This window comes from Neolamprologus brichardi, chromosome 23 (genome assembly GCF_056152115.1).
Source record: "Neolamprologus brichardi isolate AB-2024 chromosome 23, ASM5615211v1, whole genome shotgun sequence".
Lineage (NCBI taxonomy): Eukaryota > Metazoa > Chordata > Actinopteri > Cichliformes > Cichlidae > Neolamprologus > Neolamprologus brichardi.
In genome coordinates, this window is record NC_142125.1 from 9778478 (window position 1) to 9794144 (window position 15667).

Sequence of the window (15667 nt, forward strand, 5' to 3'; positions counted from 1 at the left end):
AATCTTTTTCTTTTTCATTTCTGGAAGAAAATGGCTAATTTTGTGACAAGAACTATGTCTACACCAATTATTTTCTATAAAACCTTTCTCACATATATTGTTCCCCTGAACATTTCTAGACATAAACCAACACAGGTCTAAATGTCCAGTGCAGTCTGACCTGTCTGATGGTCTTTGAGTTTTGTGTTTTGGCTTCTGCATGCTCCATCCAGACAGTCCCCTCGCCTAAACCACTTTGGGTATTTCCAGTAGTGCGAACACGTCTAAAGTCGGCCTTTTTCTGCTGTTTGCTTCATGTGAGAAAGTGAAAGTATGAACTTTATCCAAACCTGATCCTCCTGATATTTGATTAATACTCATTTATTTGTTTCCAAAACCCGAGGTGATGAATTGAGATTTGTTAGTTTGATTTGTATTACGATTAAGTCAACACAAAGTTTGGAACTGGAGAACAACCCATGACTCAGAAACTGGAAATGAAAGATTTTTGACAAATTGTTAAAACAATGGCTCCTGTTAGTTTTACTCAAAACATCCACAAAGTAAAGAGCTGATGTCTGCTAAGTTTCATAGAACCAGTCCTTGGTCTACAGGAGTCCTTTTGGGGGAGGATGAGAGGATGTAGTCATCTCAGCTTCGAGATGAGCTAATGTCAGCATTACTGCTCAGAATGGCATTCCTGAAATGCTGATGTTATGCATGTATATCCCTACTGCGTTCACCTTCATAATTAACCTTTTTTGCCGTGCTGACAAACTGGGCTTTATATTTGGCTTTTAATGTGGTGGTTATTAGTCTAATTCATCATTTGGTCATTTTATCCATTATGTACTTCAACCTTATGTTAAAGCTTGAGGAAATTTAAGGGGGTCACTTAGGTTAATATTTATTTTTGGGAGATTTTGGAGTTAGGGCTGTGCGATATGACCAAAATCTCATATCCCGATGTAACAATTCTATCGTCCCGATAACGATATAAATCACAAAAATGTAACATTTTCTGTAAATTCTGTGAATCTCGGGCAGCTCGACTTGCGGGAAGTGTTTCCAGCTGCGCGTCGAGTGTTTTAACCGATGCATGAAACTATACATTTTTTTTCTTTTTAAGCATTTATTACACGGCGTGCTGTGGGGAAAAGCCTGTTCTAACGTTTGAATCTAAGGTTTATTTTTTAGCACCTGGCGGCTATTTTTAAATTCTCATCCGTAAATAATCTGCTCTTTCACGTGATTCAGTTTATTTTAAAAAAGTCTCAACAGGATCTTGAGCTTTATTGTGAAAGGTTTATGTGGAACATAAACAAGCGGACACACGATGCTGTTACCGTTGTTGTTGCTAACCAAAACGCATAAAAACAGGCGCTTGTCCGTCCGTAGTGTGGTTATATAAAATATAAGAGAAAGAAAGAACTTTAAGAAATGAATATAGCCACTACAGTGACCATCAAAACGATGAAAAAATATTGCCGTAAACAGTTTATTTTGCGACACCACGAAACAAACGATAGCGTAAAATGAAACGATAGACGTTTTTATATCGTCATCCGATATATATCGTTATATCGAACAGCCCTATTTGGAGTCGTTGAAATAATCTGTTCAGTACTCGTTGAGATATTTCAGTCTGGAACAAATTTGATGGACAGCCCAACCCATAGACAGATTTTGCCATCCAGAGAGACACACTGGCTAAAAACTGCCTAAAAGTCCCTGAGAGCACCTGCTGTGTAGGGAGTGTAATCCTGCAGCAGCTCTAAAATAATCCTATTGGAATATGACTATTATAGAAATAAGTGCTTGGGCCTAAAAACGGCCAAACAGTATTGGGGTGGGTAAAGCATCCCGTTGGTTGTCTCACACATGCTCTGCATCCTCTGCAGATCTCTGATGTAGTCCATATCAGCGTCCTAGTAAAGTTTGATTGCACCTTTCAGAGCAGTGGAGGTCCTGTGTTCTGCCTCCCGCACCATCGTCTAAACCAGTGATTTTCACACATTGTGTGCTCACGGAGCACCAAAGGGGAAAACCCAAGTGAAGGCAAATCTGTATTCACATCTGTGCTAAACAGATTCTTGGTCACCAGACATTAGGCTGCCGTCTGGACTTTCCTCAGCTTCAATCTGGGACAAACAGATTAATGTTTGTGATAAATGTTTCACTGCTTCAGTGTGAAACGGGAGCTTTACTGACCTCTTGGAATTCCTCCTAAAGTGTTGTTCGGTGTTGTGAACGGTAACTACTAGCTACTGGTGAGAGGAGGGGGCGTGTGGCTGTCAGCCAGAGGAGGCAAAGACGCCACTGCTCGTGTCAGTATTGTTGGAAATGAGCATCTAATCCAATAGTGATAGTAATTTTTAGTATAAGTTAGTATTTGAGTGATTTTTTTTTCTCCCTTTGGAACAACTGTATTTGGCTACTGTCAAAAGTTGGATTGCATTTATACTTTGCAACAAGCTCTTCTATCATGTTTGTTATCCACTGCTATATCAGCCCATTTAGCACAATCAAGCAAACCATCTCAGACTCTGTTTCAGATCCAGTGGGGTTTTTGTTGTTGTTGTTGTTTTTTAAGGTGGGCCAAGTTTTGATCTGAATGGTTTGTTTTCCACGTGTCTGTTTGGCTTGCTTGGTGTCAACATGAACAAGTTTCTTCAGAAAGGCCACACGCTCCAGCTCATTGCTGCATCCTTCTCGCTGTCCGAGCCTGTTGTGTCACTTTGTGATAATTCCTGTGCGAATGGATTTCCATTTGACAGAAGAAAGGTTGAAACTTTTCCGTGGTATGGGAATGAGTGCATACAGGATACTATCCAAAGTTTGGCGCATTTGTTACAAAAACACGCCGCACACCTTGACTTTCTTCAAGGTGCAACAGCTTGCTTTAGAGCTGTCATCAAATTGGAATTTGATTATATGATTGGATTTTTAAATACTAAAAAACAAACTTATTTTAATGTGCTTTTGGAAGCACTAGTGTGCCTCAGTGTACCACGTGGGAACCACGGGCTTGAACCAAATGGAGCCTTTACAATTGTGAGACTGTGTCTCTCATTTTTGTGCCCTGTGTAGGAAATGTCCCGACTTAAATCTCTCACATTTTATTCAGGCACAGCTGTTTCACTGTGTCAACTGCGGCTGGCTGTCAGAAAAGGTCATAAAAATTTCTTCTGGTTAAAAGTGGACCAGAAATGCAGACTTACTCCACACAGCTAGCTTCAGTTGTCCAGTTTTTCTGGCTGAATCTATACTGTCACATTGGCCGTCTCCTGCTCTGTGCTGCTGTGTGTCCCTCCTCTGTGCAAGTTTTTTGTGCAGTGGTTACAGACTCTCCCAAGACCAAGACATTACTTGGAAAAACAGAGGCTGCTGTCACAAGACCGTGTAACAAACCAAACATTCAGAAATTCAGATCTCTGAAAGGACATGTTTTTCCCTTCTGCCTTTTTTCTTTTTTCTTAGTCTCCCCAGGGAGGTCAGAGGGCAGTTCAGGACTAACCTCCCTCTGACGTCACATAGCTTCCCGTCCAAAGCCTCTCGTGGTTGTTCTATTTCTATCACCATTTCAAATCACCCAAAATAAAGCAGAACTACTATACATTATTGCTGCTCTTCATATAACCTTGCATTGCTTTTTTACTATAGATTTTTTTTGTCTCATTGTTTCTCCTACAGTTCCTTTCTGCACATGAAACCTGACAGCAGCTGTGTTACAGTCAGTGTTTATTTAAGTATTTACAAGTGCAGTTGGTGTCTGTTTACCTTTAACAAACATTTAAAGCAGGAGCAGGTAGGGAGTGTGCTCTTGTTTGCCTTGTCCTGGTGTTTGGCAGCGGGACAGTGCACATAGTTCATCCCTTTTAACCCTGCTTCAGCCTGCCTCTGGTAGATTTGAGCAGTTATTTGTGAAGCTGCTGCAGGCCTGTCCACTTTATTTTAGGGGAATATTTGGGTATTAAGTGTGCCAGTGTTTCTAGCTAGGAGAGGCCACTGATGAAGAAAATGTGATCAAACAATTCATCTATGAATCATTTAGTCTAAGTCAAAGTTTGACCTCTTCAGGTGTGGACATTATTAAAACCTGAATGGGTCAGCTAGCTGTGGCTCAGGTGTTATAGCTGTTGCATTGATTGATCCTTGATTGAAAAGCAAATTAAAAGTGTGTAAAATAAAACGGCATGTGAATATAAATGGTGTGGCTCGTAGACTAGAAAAACACTGTCCTACCAAACAAATGCCGGGACAGTGATCTACTCACCTGTAATCCTACATGTAAAGCACATGTAAAAGGTCAGCGGTTTGAAGGCGTTTCACACCTTCTACCTGTAATAATTTCGTTTACCGGTAATTGCTAATTGGTCAAGTCACAGCTCAAAAGCTTTGACGAGGAAACTTTTCCTGTCAGCTTCTCTTTCTTCTCACTTTTGTTGTGTTTGGTGTAACACTTGGATTTGTCGTTGTCAGGAAAAAGTTATTCAGGTGCTTCATCAGACAGTATTGTGAACAGTGAATGTGCTTAAGCTGTTTTGCTTAAAAAAAATAACGAATCCATTTGTAAAATACCCCGGGCATCGCAAATATTATAAAACATACATTGCTATCCATGATTGGCCATGATCACTGTGGTCGATTCTTTGTATTGTCTTAAAGGATCGCATCATAATGTTGACTGAAGCCATTTTCTGGTTCTCAAAGGGGAATATTTGGCTCTTTGTTGGGTCAGTTATTAGAGGTGGGAATCACCATACATCCCACGATATGATATTATCACAATACTTAACGCACGATACAATATTATTGCAATTTTTAAAAATATTTTGCGATATTCAGATTCTGTACATAAAGGTAAACTTTATCAATATTCATTTTATCTAATATCAAAATCTCACACTCAGTCTTTCTCTCATTTCAGTCAGTTTTATTGTTGACAAACTGAACGGTTTGTATTACAGTCTAGTCCAACTTAACTGAATGCAACCATCTGGTACAATTATAGTTATTCTGAACTATGCAATTTATGAAAACTATGCAGCCCATTCAGCAACTGAAGAATTTGAAAGTAAATTCAAACAAAATATAATTTTACATTAAATAAAAAAGTTTTAAACTTAATTAAAATAAAACATGTCTTAAATTAAAATAAGTAAACTGTCATGTTTATTGCTGCCAAAAAAAAGTTAAACACATTTGGACAGTGAAGGAATGTCAGGATTCCTGCTCAGTAAAAGGATCAACATGCTCTGAAGTCAGAGCACAAAAACCTTTTTTGTAACAAAATATTGATTTCTGCTGTCCCTGTATCGATACATTATTACCAAACAAAATATCACAATACTACACAGTATCGATATTTTTCCCCACCCCTATCAGTTATAAGGAAAAAATGTATGTCGCACATAATACTTCAGAGGTTCAGCTTCTCTTGTCAGGACTGTAATTTAAAAAAACATTTATGAAACTGAGGTAAAGAAAATGTTGCCAGTAGCAGTTCTACTAATCTCATTTTGCTTCTTAACTTTCATAGCAATAAACAGTAAATAACTGTCATACACGAGTTAAAGACGATGTCTAAGCTGTGATTTTGGCTACATGTACAGTGATTTCAGAAATCAGCTTTATTTCCTCTCACGTTCTGAAGCTTTTCTAATAAACACATCAGGGAGAAAGAGATACTGATGATCCTGCTCCAGGACATCAAGATGTTATGACGATTTTTTTTTCTCTCAAAACCTTTGTCTGGAGGGGGAAAAAATTGTCGAAAGGGATTTGAAAATTGGCCAAATCCAGTGTCGAAGCTGCTAATTTAGCAACAGTGAGGTGAACTGAAGCATGATAATCACTGCTCTCAGTGAGAGGGATGTCAAGCATTGAAAAAACAGAATCCCCAAATCTGAAAACTTAATACCTACTCAGCTGAATATTAGGCTTCCTTAACTAATAATTTATGAACACATGTTTGAACGTTTAATACTGACTTACAACTAGAGATGGACCGATCCGATATTACGTATCGGTATCGGTCCGATACTGACGTAAATTACTGGATCGGATATCAGAGAGAAATAAAAAATGTAATCCGATCCATTAAATATCAAAAAAGCACCTCACAAAACTTGCGACACGGCATAACTCGCCTCATAACCGTTGCACGTCGGAGCACTGTGCTCACGTGATAGAGCGGCTGTGTGTATTTGTAGCCTCGCTACTAAACCAGTATTTCATCTCCGAGGAAATTATCCCAGAGAGAAGTAAAGCAAGTGTGTAAGTTCATCTCTGAATGTTTGTAAAGCATTCCCACTTTAAGCTTAACAACCGATATATGGAGCGACTGCCTCTTCTCTCTTCCTCCCTCTCCTGCTGCTACTTCAATCGTGAAACTGCTTAATGATCAGCTGATCAGCTTTTCTGTCGCGACTCCCGTTTCTCTTGTTTGTTTTTGGCCCACTTTGCACCAGAAAGAGGAAACCAGCGGCTGGATAACAGCAGCACCATTAAGCTTGATAAGCTGTTGTTAGAATTTATTTAATATTACTTTCTACACCAGGATCTTTTTCTACGTAGCTGACGGCTGGTAACTGTGCAGGGGCGGATCTAGCAAAGTTAAGCCAGGGGGGCGGATAGGGCATGAACAGGGAAAAGGGGGCACAAAGACATACTTTTCTTTCTTATTCTCATTTAAAATGTCTAGCTTTTAATAAATAATTATCTGAATCTTACACCCAAAGTTTTAATCTTATGTAAAATGTATAGAAGTCCATTACTGTATATAGTAACTGTTAAGTCTAATATACCCTAGTAAGCTATAGTACTTTTTCCTTTGGGAAGATACCATCTGTGCAGTCTGCAATTCTGTTAAAGAAAGATGTTGAATCTATTTAATTATTCTTGAAAAATAATTTAATTCTGTGCATTTTTTTTTTCACCTTGCATCAAATTAAAGTTGATTACGTCGATTAAGCATCATGAGGTGGGGGTTGGGGGTTGGTTCCCTATTTTGTTTTTGTTTTTTGCTGGGAGTTTGCAACTCTGTTAGTTAGGTTGCTTAATATTTCTGCTAAGTACTCTTTAAAATACCAGAATAGGAAGGATGGTGTAGGTTTAAGGTTATTAGATTGATCAGTATTGCTGAACTATGAAATATTTTGGGTGCAGTGTATTTTTTTTTTTTACATACAGGTGTAACAGAATAGCTTTAGTGTTGTTGTTTATTTAAACTTGAGTATGGACTTATACAAAATGCAGCAAGATATTAAAAAACAGTTTTATTGATTAAAAAACACTATATCGGATTCATATCGGTATCGGCAGATATCCAAATTTATGGTATCGGTATCGGACATAAAAAAGTGGTATCGTGCCATCTCTACTTACAACACATGCAGAGCTGCACTTAAGCAGCATATTAGGGGTTTAATTGAATTAGAGGTAAGCTCCTGTGAAATCATCAATTAGGATTCAGTACACTTTGTTTGTGTTAGAACGCCTTGTTTTTATGTCACTTCAATGAGAGCGAAGGGCTAATTCTGCAGTGACTCATCAACTGGCTCTTAATCCGAATGCCAATTCTTTGACCGAAATGAGGAAGTGAGATCTGGTGAAGTGAGTTTGCTCTGAGGAATGTTGTGCAGAATGTCTCAGCGTCTCTCTCTGGGCCATCCCCTCATTGTATGCATACCTCGACAGGATCAGGACTAATGCGCTGTCTGCATTGTGAGCATAGTGTGGTGGTTGCTGGTCCTCCTTTTTGCTTTTGTGCTGATTTGATGGAAATTAGTTACTGTGTGAACTGCTGTCATCAAACCCGCTGCTCCATGACTCACTGATATGATTTGTTAGGGTAGTAGAGATCATCATGTGTCAGGCTGTCATTTGCCTTGCCCTTGTTCTTTGTGTTTTGGTTTTTTTGGGGGGGGGGGCAACAGACTTTACTGGGCTACCTCAAGCTGGTTCCTTTCGATTTTGAGGATCAGCAGCTCTTCTCTGAGCCCCTCCTGCATAAATAAATTATTCATGCCATCTCTAAAGCCTAGTTTATGGTCACTGTTTTTGCCCTTGTGAATGTTGATGCATGGTAAATATGATGTCACATCCACTCTGCTTTGGTGTCATTTTCGCTATTGATTGTTGTTAGGCACACAGGTACGCGTACATGGGTGTACGAGTGGGTCAGCACTCACCACCATTTCAATGTTATATTGGTAAAGGAACTCAGAGACTCTCAGATTACAGAGTGGAAGATGCTGCAACAGCTGGAAAAGATGAGGCAACTATGAAAAAACCTCTGATTCCTTTTGATTTCTTCTACTCATTTCTGCCACTTGTGATCAGGATCATCTTTCAGCCAATGACAGTAACTCATGGCCATATCTGAAGGTGGGATTGACAGCTTCAATTTGACATTCGGCTTTCTCTCTTCGCCACTACAGACGCCACTACAGTGCTGCAGGCTGTCAATCTTCCACTTTACTCTGAGCTATTATGAGGCAGCAATCCTCCCCAATCTGGGGCTAGTTTTTTGTAGCAATGTTTGTTATTTAGTGTTCACTTTTAGCCACAGCTAAATTGCATACCTAGTTTTAGTTTTATATTTAATTTTATTAAATGCAGTTGGTGATAGTCACCTGACTGTGGCATCTTTCCTTCCTGTGTTTCTAATTACCGTTGGGTTCTCTGGTCAGGTCGTGCAGACTCAAGACAGACTTCTCTGTCCTGGACTTTCAGTTTTAGTCCTTGTTCTGCTCTACAGATCCAGTGGAGTGGGGCGAGGACTAGCTGCAGTCCATGGATGTGGAGTTAAACCACAGGATGTAATGATGCGTGAAAGTGTCAGCTGGTTGTTTTGCTCAGGTAGTTACTTGTCACAAATAAAGTACTTTATGTACACACATGCACATACTCACCGCTGCCACAAATAGAATGTAAATTCATGAACATGTGAAGGTCACTGACTCAAAGTCATTACATCTGACTCCAAAGCCACCTGAAGCTCATGATTGACATATTCATTTGTCTAAAATCTGTCAGGGAAGAGAGAGACGTGTTTTTTGGCGGGTAAAACAAATACTGAACATGTCATAAATGTTTTTAAGTAAATATATTTTTAAAGGTGCTATTGACATGTGGCAGTGGGTCATGAGCGATGGTGCAGAGGAGTCACGGACTGTATTGTGCATATGATCTGTTTAAGAATGCTTTTCATCCTTAAACAACCTATACTGGCATTATGGCATGTAAAGTATGCTCTGTGCACTAATTATGCAAAATTTTGTATCAAGGTCATAGGTGCATTTGTGAAAGATTTAGCTTTTTGACCATGTAGGGTTCACCTGCTGGCTACCACTTATAGTATATCGAACAACTTTGTTATTTGATTGGTGCATTTCAGGTTATGACCTGATGTTTGTTTATGCCAATTTCTATGGAATGCATTTTTGCATTTTTGAATTGTTGTTTTTCTCATATTACGCATTATCAACTGTTTTGGTCATTTAACCACACGAACACATAAAGAATGAATGTTTACTTTAATTAGAACTTAACACACCATTTTACTGTATGTACATAATAAATGAGGCCGAAAATGTATTTGTATGAGGAGATTTATTGATCAGTGTTTTGATATTGAAAAAGAAGTGAGAGTTTGCAGGATACATGTTTTTATTCTGGATATGATCTTTATTGCGGGTTATTGTTTGCACTGAAATATACTCTAATTTTCAGGATCACCAAACCGCTGACGTTTGCCGACTGTGTTGGGGATGAACTGCCTCTCGGGTGGGAGGAAGTTTATGACCAACAAGTGGGAGTTTACTACATCGACCACATTAACAGTGAGTACATTAAATTGGCTTTTGTGCCCTCCGGATAAAAAGTAAGCATAAGTAAATGCAACTTGTATTAAAAAGACTTTATTTGACTATAACTTGGTAGAGTGAAAGCCCACTGAATTTTAATACAGTGTACTTATAGTTTGTAGTTTCACATGTCTTTGTGCAATTATTTGTTGACTCCTGTTTTTGTCGTCCTGTCAGAGACCACCCAGATTGAGAACCCGCGGACTCAATGGCGGCAGGAGCAGGAGCACATGCTGAAGGAGTACCTTGTGGTGGCCCAGGAGGCCCTCAAAGCCAAGAAGGAGATATACCTGGTCAAGCAACAGCGACTGGAGCTGGCTCAGCAGGAAATGATGCTCTTCCACGAGCTCTCTGAGGACAATCGCTCAATCACCAGCAGTAAGACGCACAGATGTCCTTCACTTGTCTGATAGTGTACACCATATTTTGTTTTATAATAAGATGCACAAAGGAGATGAACAGAAAGGAATGAAAATGGATGAGAAAAATATGAGCCTGAAGCTCTCATGGGAACCAAACATGACCTTGGCTGACCCAGTTATCTAGTCTGGACATGTATTACTGCTGATATCCCTTTAAAGACTTTTGGGAGGGGTGCAGGTCTATAGAAAATTTTCCAAATCCTCCCTTTTAACTACCTCCACCCAATAAACCCTGACTCCTGCCAGCTGTCACACACAAGGTGTCCAGGGGGCATCTGAGAGATGACACCTTAAAATCATCACGGCTAACTAACTCTAACCTGTCTGCTTTTCCTTTCTGTGTGTCCACAGTGGTCTCTGGCTCCTCCTCAAACGCGAAATACGACCCTGACCAAATCAAAATGGAAATAGCCTGTAGACGAGAGCGGGTAAGTCATTATCGCAGGAGAACAATAGGCTGCAGTGAGGGGCCCTTTTGGGCAGAGAAAGGGGCTGGGGTGTGGCCCCTACAGGATACAGTGGCTCTGGCCTGGGGCCTCAGGAGGATGAGGATGAGATCATGAAGGGGTCAAGCTGAGGTCCCTGATGGGGTTATATAGGACATTTCTCTCTGATCAGTCATATGGGCGAGGGTGTTTCTCCTGCATGAACAACATTTTAACCTGAAGTGTTGAGTAAGGTGTAATTTTGATATTACTGAAGAAATCTGTCGACAAATCAAAGAAATTGAGTTTCTTTAAAGATTATATTGACAAATTAGGCAACCTCCATAAATAAACATATTTACAGTGATTAAAGACCAGATAACTCAGATTTCCTGGTCATCAATGAAGGTCAATATAATCTGTGTTAAATATTAGGATTAATTTATGTGACCACCATCATTACAGTAATATCAATGAGTCAATGAAATAGTTTTAGACTGATTGGAACCTCTTGTATCCACTTGTAACTCTCCACTTGCAGCACGGTGGTTAGCACGGTAGCCGCACAGCAAGAAGGTCCTGAGTTCAATTCCACTTTCTGTGTGGAGTTTGCATGTTCTCCCCGTGTTTGCGTGGGTTCCCTCCGGGTACTCCGGCTTCCTCCCACCGTCCAAAGACATGCGGGGAGTGGGGATAGGTTAATTGATTAATCTAAATTCCCCATAGGTGTGACTCTGTGGTTGTCTGTGTCTCTATATGTTAGCCCTGCGACAGACTGGTGACATGTCCAGGGTGTACCCCGCCTCTCGCCCTATGACAGCTGGGATAGGCTCCAGCGCCCCCCGCGACCCTGGAAAGGATAAGCGGAAGCGAATGGATGGATGGATATTTAAAAACTAATATGACCTTAAAAGATACACGTGTTCATTTCCCTCTCCATATTGTTATTATTCTTGGACTCTACAAGCGTAGCTTTACATGATTTACTGTTTACAGTGATCTTGGTTTATTTTATACTGGGCCTTGGTGCACCTTATTACCCAAAGACAGTATAAAAGGTGGATCGAGCTACTGTCATGTCACTTTGTCTTTTTTTGAAGCCTCGATGAGAGTTTTGTCCATCTCCATCGTAGTTGCCGCAGACCGGATCTGATTGTGAGGGGCGGGTCTGACCATGAAAATGCCAATCCATTGGGTAACGACTTGTGATTGATGGGTTTTTAGACATTGAGTTTCCTTTCTATAACACAGATAATCCTCCATCTGGCCATCTGGTCGCCTTCAGAAAGAAGGCAGAAAGCTTCATCCCTGTTTATACTGTCTTTGCCATCAGCTCACACTCTGGAATGAATTGTTTAGCCCCTCCCACTTTTAAAACAGACTTTCTTCTGATTGGTTGTCTTTTAAAAACTGAGGGTTTTAGCAGCATACGGGTGTAGCTGTGTGCCTGAGAGGCTCATATTAAAGCTGTTTATTCTCATTGAGCTCGTAGAGAGCCAAGAGTAGAAAAAACTTGTGGAACTGAGAATTTAGAGCAGTCTGAAGACTGAACTGTTTCTTTCACAGAGATTCCTTCTACATAGGCGGACCTCATTTGAAACAGTGGGATGTTCAATGAGCGCATGCACTGTGGTAACTGTAATAACTCCACTCTGTTAACATTCCCATTGTCAGCATGTTGGGATACTGACATAAGCATTCATGCTTGCTTTCTAATAGCTATTCTTTCTAATAGGAGTATGGCATGACCTCATCAAAAGCATCTTAACTACAGTTTGTGTAGGCTACAGGATAAGCAAAGTCTGACACTGTCCCAGATATGAACAATATTTATTGGAACAGGTTGGCAGCCTGTTTAAAGCAACATCATCTTCCTTGTAAGGATCTGAATATCGTTCTAGGTTTTACTTATGGGATGGGAATGGTATCTGTGTTGTTTATCGATGTGGCCCTCATGAATTTGCGCACACACCGAGGAAGAAACGATTGCAAGGAGAAAAAAGGGCTCTTAAATCAGGAAGATTCTCATTAGGCAGATGTAAGATCAATGTGTTTGTACTGCATTCAGCTCGCAGCTGTAGCTGTTAGTGCAAGAAAACTTTAGTCAAAGCAGCCACAGCACTAACATTATGCCCAAAATATGTTCAAATAGGTGAATTATTTAAAAAAAAAAGACCTTCTGTGCAGTTGAGGTTTAGGGGAAACTATCCATAGGGACCTGTTTGTTATAACAGGCTCTAAACATGTTTATTTCTGCTGTAACCTGGAGTCAGCCTCAAGTGGCCATTAGAAGAGCTGCAGTTTTTTGACTTTGTTGCTTCTGTGTTTAAAAATAATTCAACAAACATCAGATAAATTAGAATAATGCCTCTTTTTAAAAAATCTCAACTCCCTGTATATTGTATTACGGGCCTTCTCCTAACTTTGATTGTCTCCAAACTCGGTAAACTAAGATTCACGTGCCCTCTGTAACTCTGAAATAGTTCCCTTTCCCTATTTCATATTAAAATAATATTTTTAAAAATCTTTAACTGGGTCACACTTCACAGCCACCATATCAATTATAGATTTCTATTTTTCTAAACCCTCTCATGCACAAAACGCCTCAGTGTGTGACCCTGTGTGTGTGTGATTGTGTGTGTGTGCGGTCCTCTATATAAACATAGCTGAGCATTCCTGTATGTGAATAGTCGTGACTTGGCACTTTTGGCCGGTGTCGGTGGTGAGAGAAACCCATTGTGTGCCACGCTAACCCGGTGCTCGCTTCTGTCCGCAGCTCTCCCGACTGAAGCAGGAGCTGGCCCAGGTGAAGCAGGAGCTGCAGTATAAGGAAATGGGAGTGGAGACCCTGCAGGAGTGAGTGTTCCTCTGCCTCTGTGTGTCCCAGGCCCACCCTTCCTCCCATGGCCGCCTTTCTCCTTCCTACAACACTCGGCCTTGTTGCTCCCCACCCAGCGGCCTTTTCCCTTTTTTATTCTTTCTCACACTGTATGTTTGGTCTCATCCTTTAGGTTCCTTTAAAACCTTTTCCCTTTCCTCGCCACACTTTTGTTGTCTATATTGTTGAACTGAGCTTTCACATTTAAATATTAGAATCTTTTAAAACAGTTTCCACTGCTCACACGATTTAGTTTAACTAAGACTGATTCAAATTTCAAAGATTTCAAGCAAAAAGGCCTTTGACTCATTTAAAAAAGAAAAAGAAGATATTTAAGTTAATAGGAATATATTTTTCACTTTATGATTTAAAGTAACTTTTCTTTATTATTCATTGTACTTTCTTCTAGCTTTTGTTGCTTTTCAGACACATTCACATGGCGTCTTCCTGTGCTGGGAACATTTCTAAGCAGCTCCAAATTTCATGTTAGAAATAGAAGCTCCACCTCTGAGAGGAGGAAAAAAAAGAGAGAATGTTTCAGAAAAGGCAAATGGAGGGAGTTTTTGATGGAAAAGGGGACTCCACCTCAGGAAGAGGATGCACCAGTGGAGTGCAGAGAGCCAAGGCTCAGCCCGGAGAGGAAGTTGTTCCATGGAGAAGGGGGGGTAGAGGTGGAGGGGGTGAAAAGGGGGGGAGGTGTGGGCTTGAAAGCAGTTTCAAAAACACAGAGATATCTGGCAGCAAATTCCTCTGCACTTCCTGAGTCCTGGCAAAGAGTCCCTTATCTCTTAGATAATACACAACTCAAGTGATTCCCAGAATAGACAGGAGAATACACAGCTTGCAGAAAACGGAGACGCATCCTCTTCTTGAATTTTTTTACGTGTGTGTATACGTGCTCATATGCGTGTTTATGTCTTTGTTAGCCTTTGTGTATGTGTGTGCGCGTCCCTTTGTTCCCTCTGGGTCACCCGGTAGGGCTGAGGCCATGAGGAACCCTACGGCTGTTGTTTTGGGGTTTTTTTTTTTTCCTCCAATCTCAGCTGTTGTCAGCAATATAGCTAATTGTTCTCCACGCCATGTCGCATCAGATAAAGCAAACCAACAGTTTCTGGTGTAGAGCCCTCCTGCTCCTTAATCTTCATTGCTCGACTTAAAGAATTCAGGAGTTGGACTTAGGAGTTTTAATCTTTTGGACAGTTTGGCATACAGACGTCTCATCTGTTCTCCATCTTATCTTGATGAATTTCTCTGAATTTGTGGATGCTTCACATGCTTCCTCTGACCTGTTTCTGTAGCCAACATCACAATCAGCAGCTCTAAGAATTGAACTAAAATAAATGTAAGCATATATGATGCTGTACAGCACACGGCACGGGGGAGGTGGGGGGGTTCAATACAGCCAAGCACAGAAGGGTGGGCAGTGTCCTGTTTTCTGCTAAACACATAAACCTATAAACTCCTCGGCCCTGCCAATGGGCCGGGGGGAACAAAGCAGGGCTTGTTTTGGGAGGAAGAGGCAGGGTCGGGTGGATGAACAGTACCTGCTGTTGAAGGAGAGTGAAGGAAGCGGGTTGTGGCGAGAGGGGAGGCCACGTGCCAGGTCCACTAACGGAGGAGGCACGGTCCTGTGCTCTTCCAGCTCCCCACCAACCAACCACCTACCTAACCACACACACACAGACTAGCGATACAAGATTTACTCTGCAAGCACGATGAAATGCGCAGATAGGTCATATTTGGTGTACTGTGATATGTTTTTGTTTATTTTTTAATGTCATGATCTGTAGGATAAACCCACGCAGAGATTTTACCTGCTAAATCAGGGAGAGCCCAAACAATCCCTGATTGTTGAAAGTAAACGAACAGAGCCTTTATACCGGTCTGTCACATGCAGTTTCAGTATTTCTGAACTAACCACAGTCTAAAGAAACACTTGACTCATTCATGAATACAATACAGTAAGACTTCAGATGTTCATCTGATTATTTTGTGACTTTACTCACCACTGACAAGTTTTCCAATACAAAGCACCATATCTTGTTGTGCAAGTGAATGAGAGATTCATTCCTAATTTTAAACTACTTTAGA

General features: G+C 40.6%; 1 protein-coding gene across 1 annotated transcript in view; it reads left to right on the forward strand.

Annotated features, from left to right (window-relative positions):
• Positions 1–15667, forward strand: part of wwc3 (WWC family member 3) — a 45066-nt gene that overhangs the window by 12808 nt on the left and 16591 nt on the right. Inside the window, exons 2-5 of the mRNA XM_087836330.1 lie at positions 9718–9827; positions 10029–10229; positions 10625–10701; positions 13475–13554. Of these exons, the coding sequence (XP_087692456.1) occupies positions 9718–9827; positions 10029–10229; positions 10625–10701; positions 13475–13554 (468 nt within the window). The remainder of the gene's footprint in view (positions 1–9717; positions 9828–10028; positions 10230–10624; positions 10702–13474; positions 13555–15667) is intronic.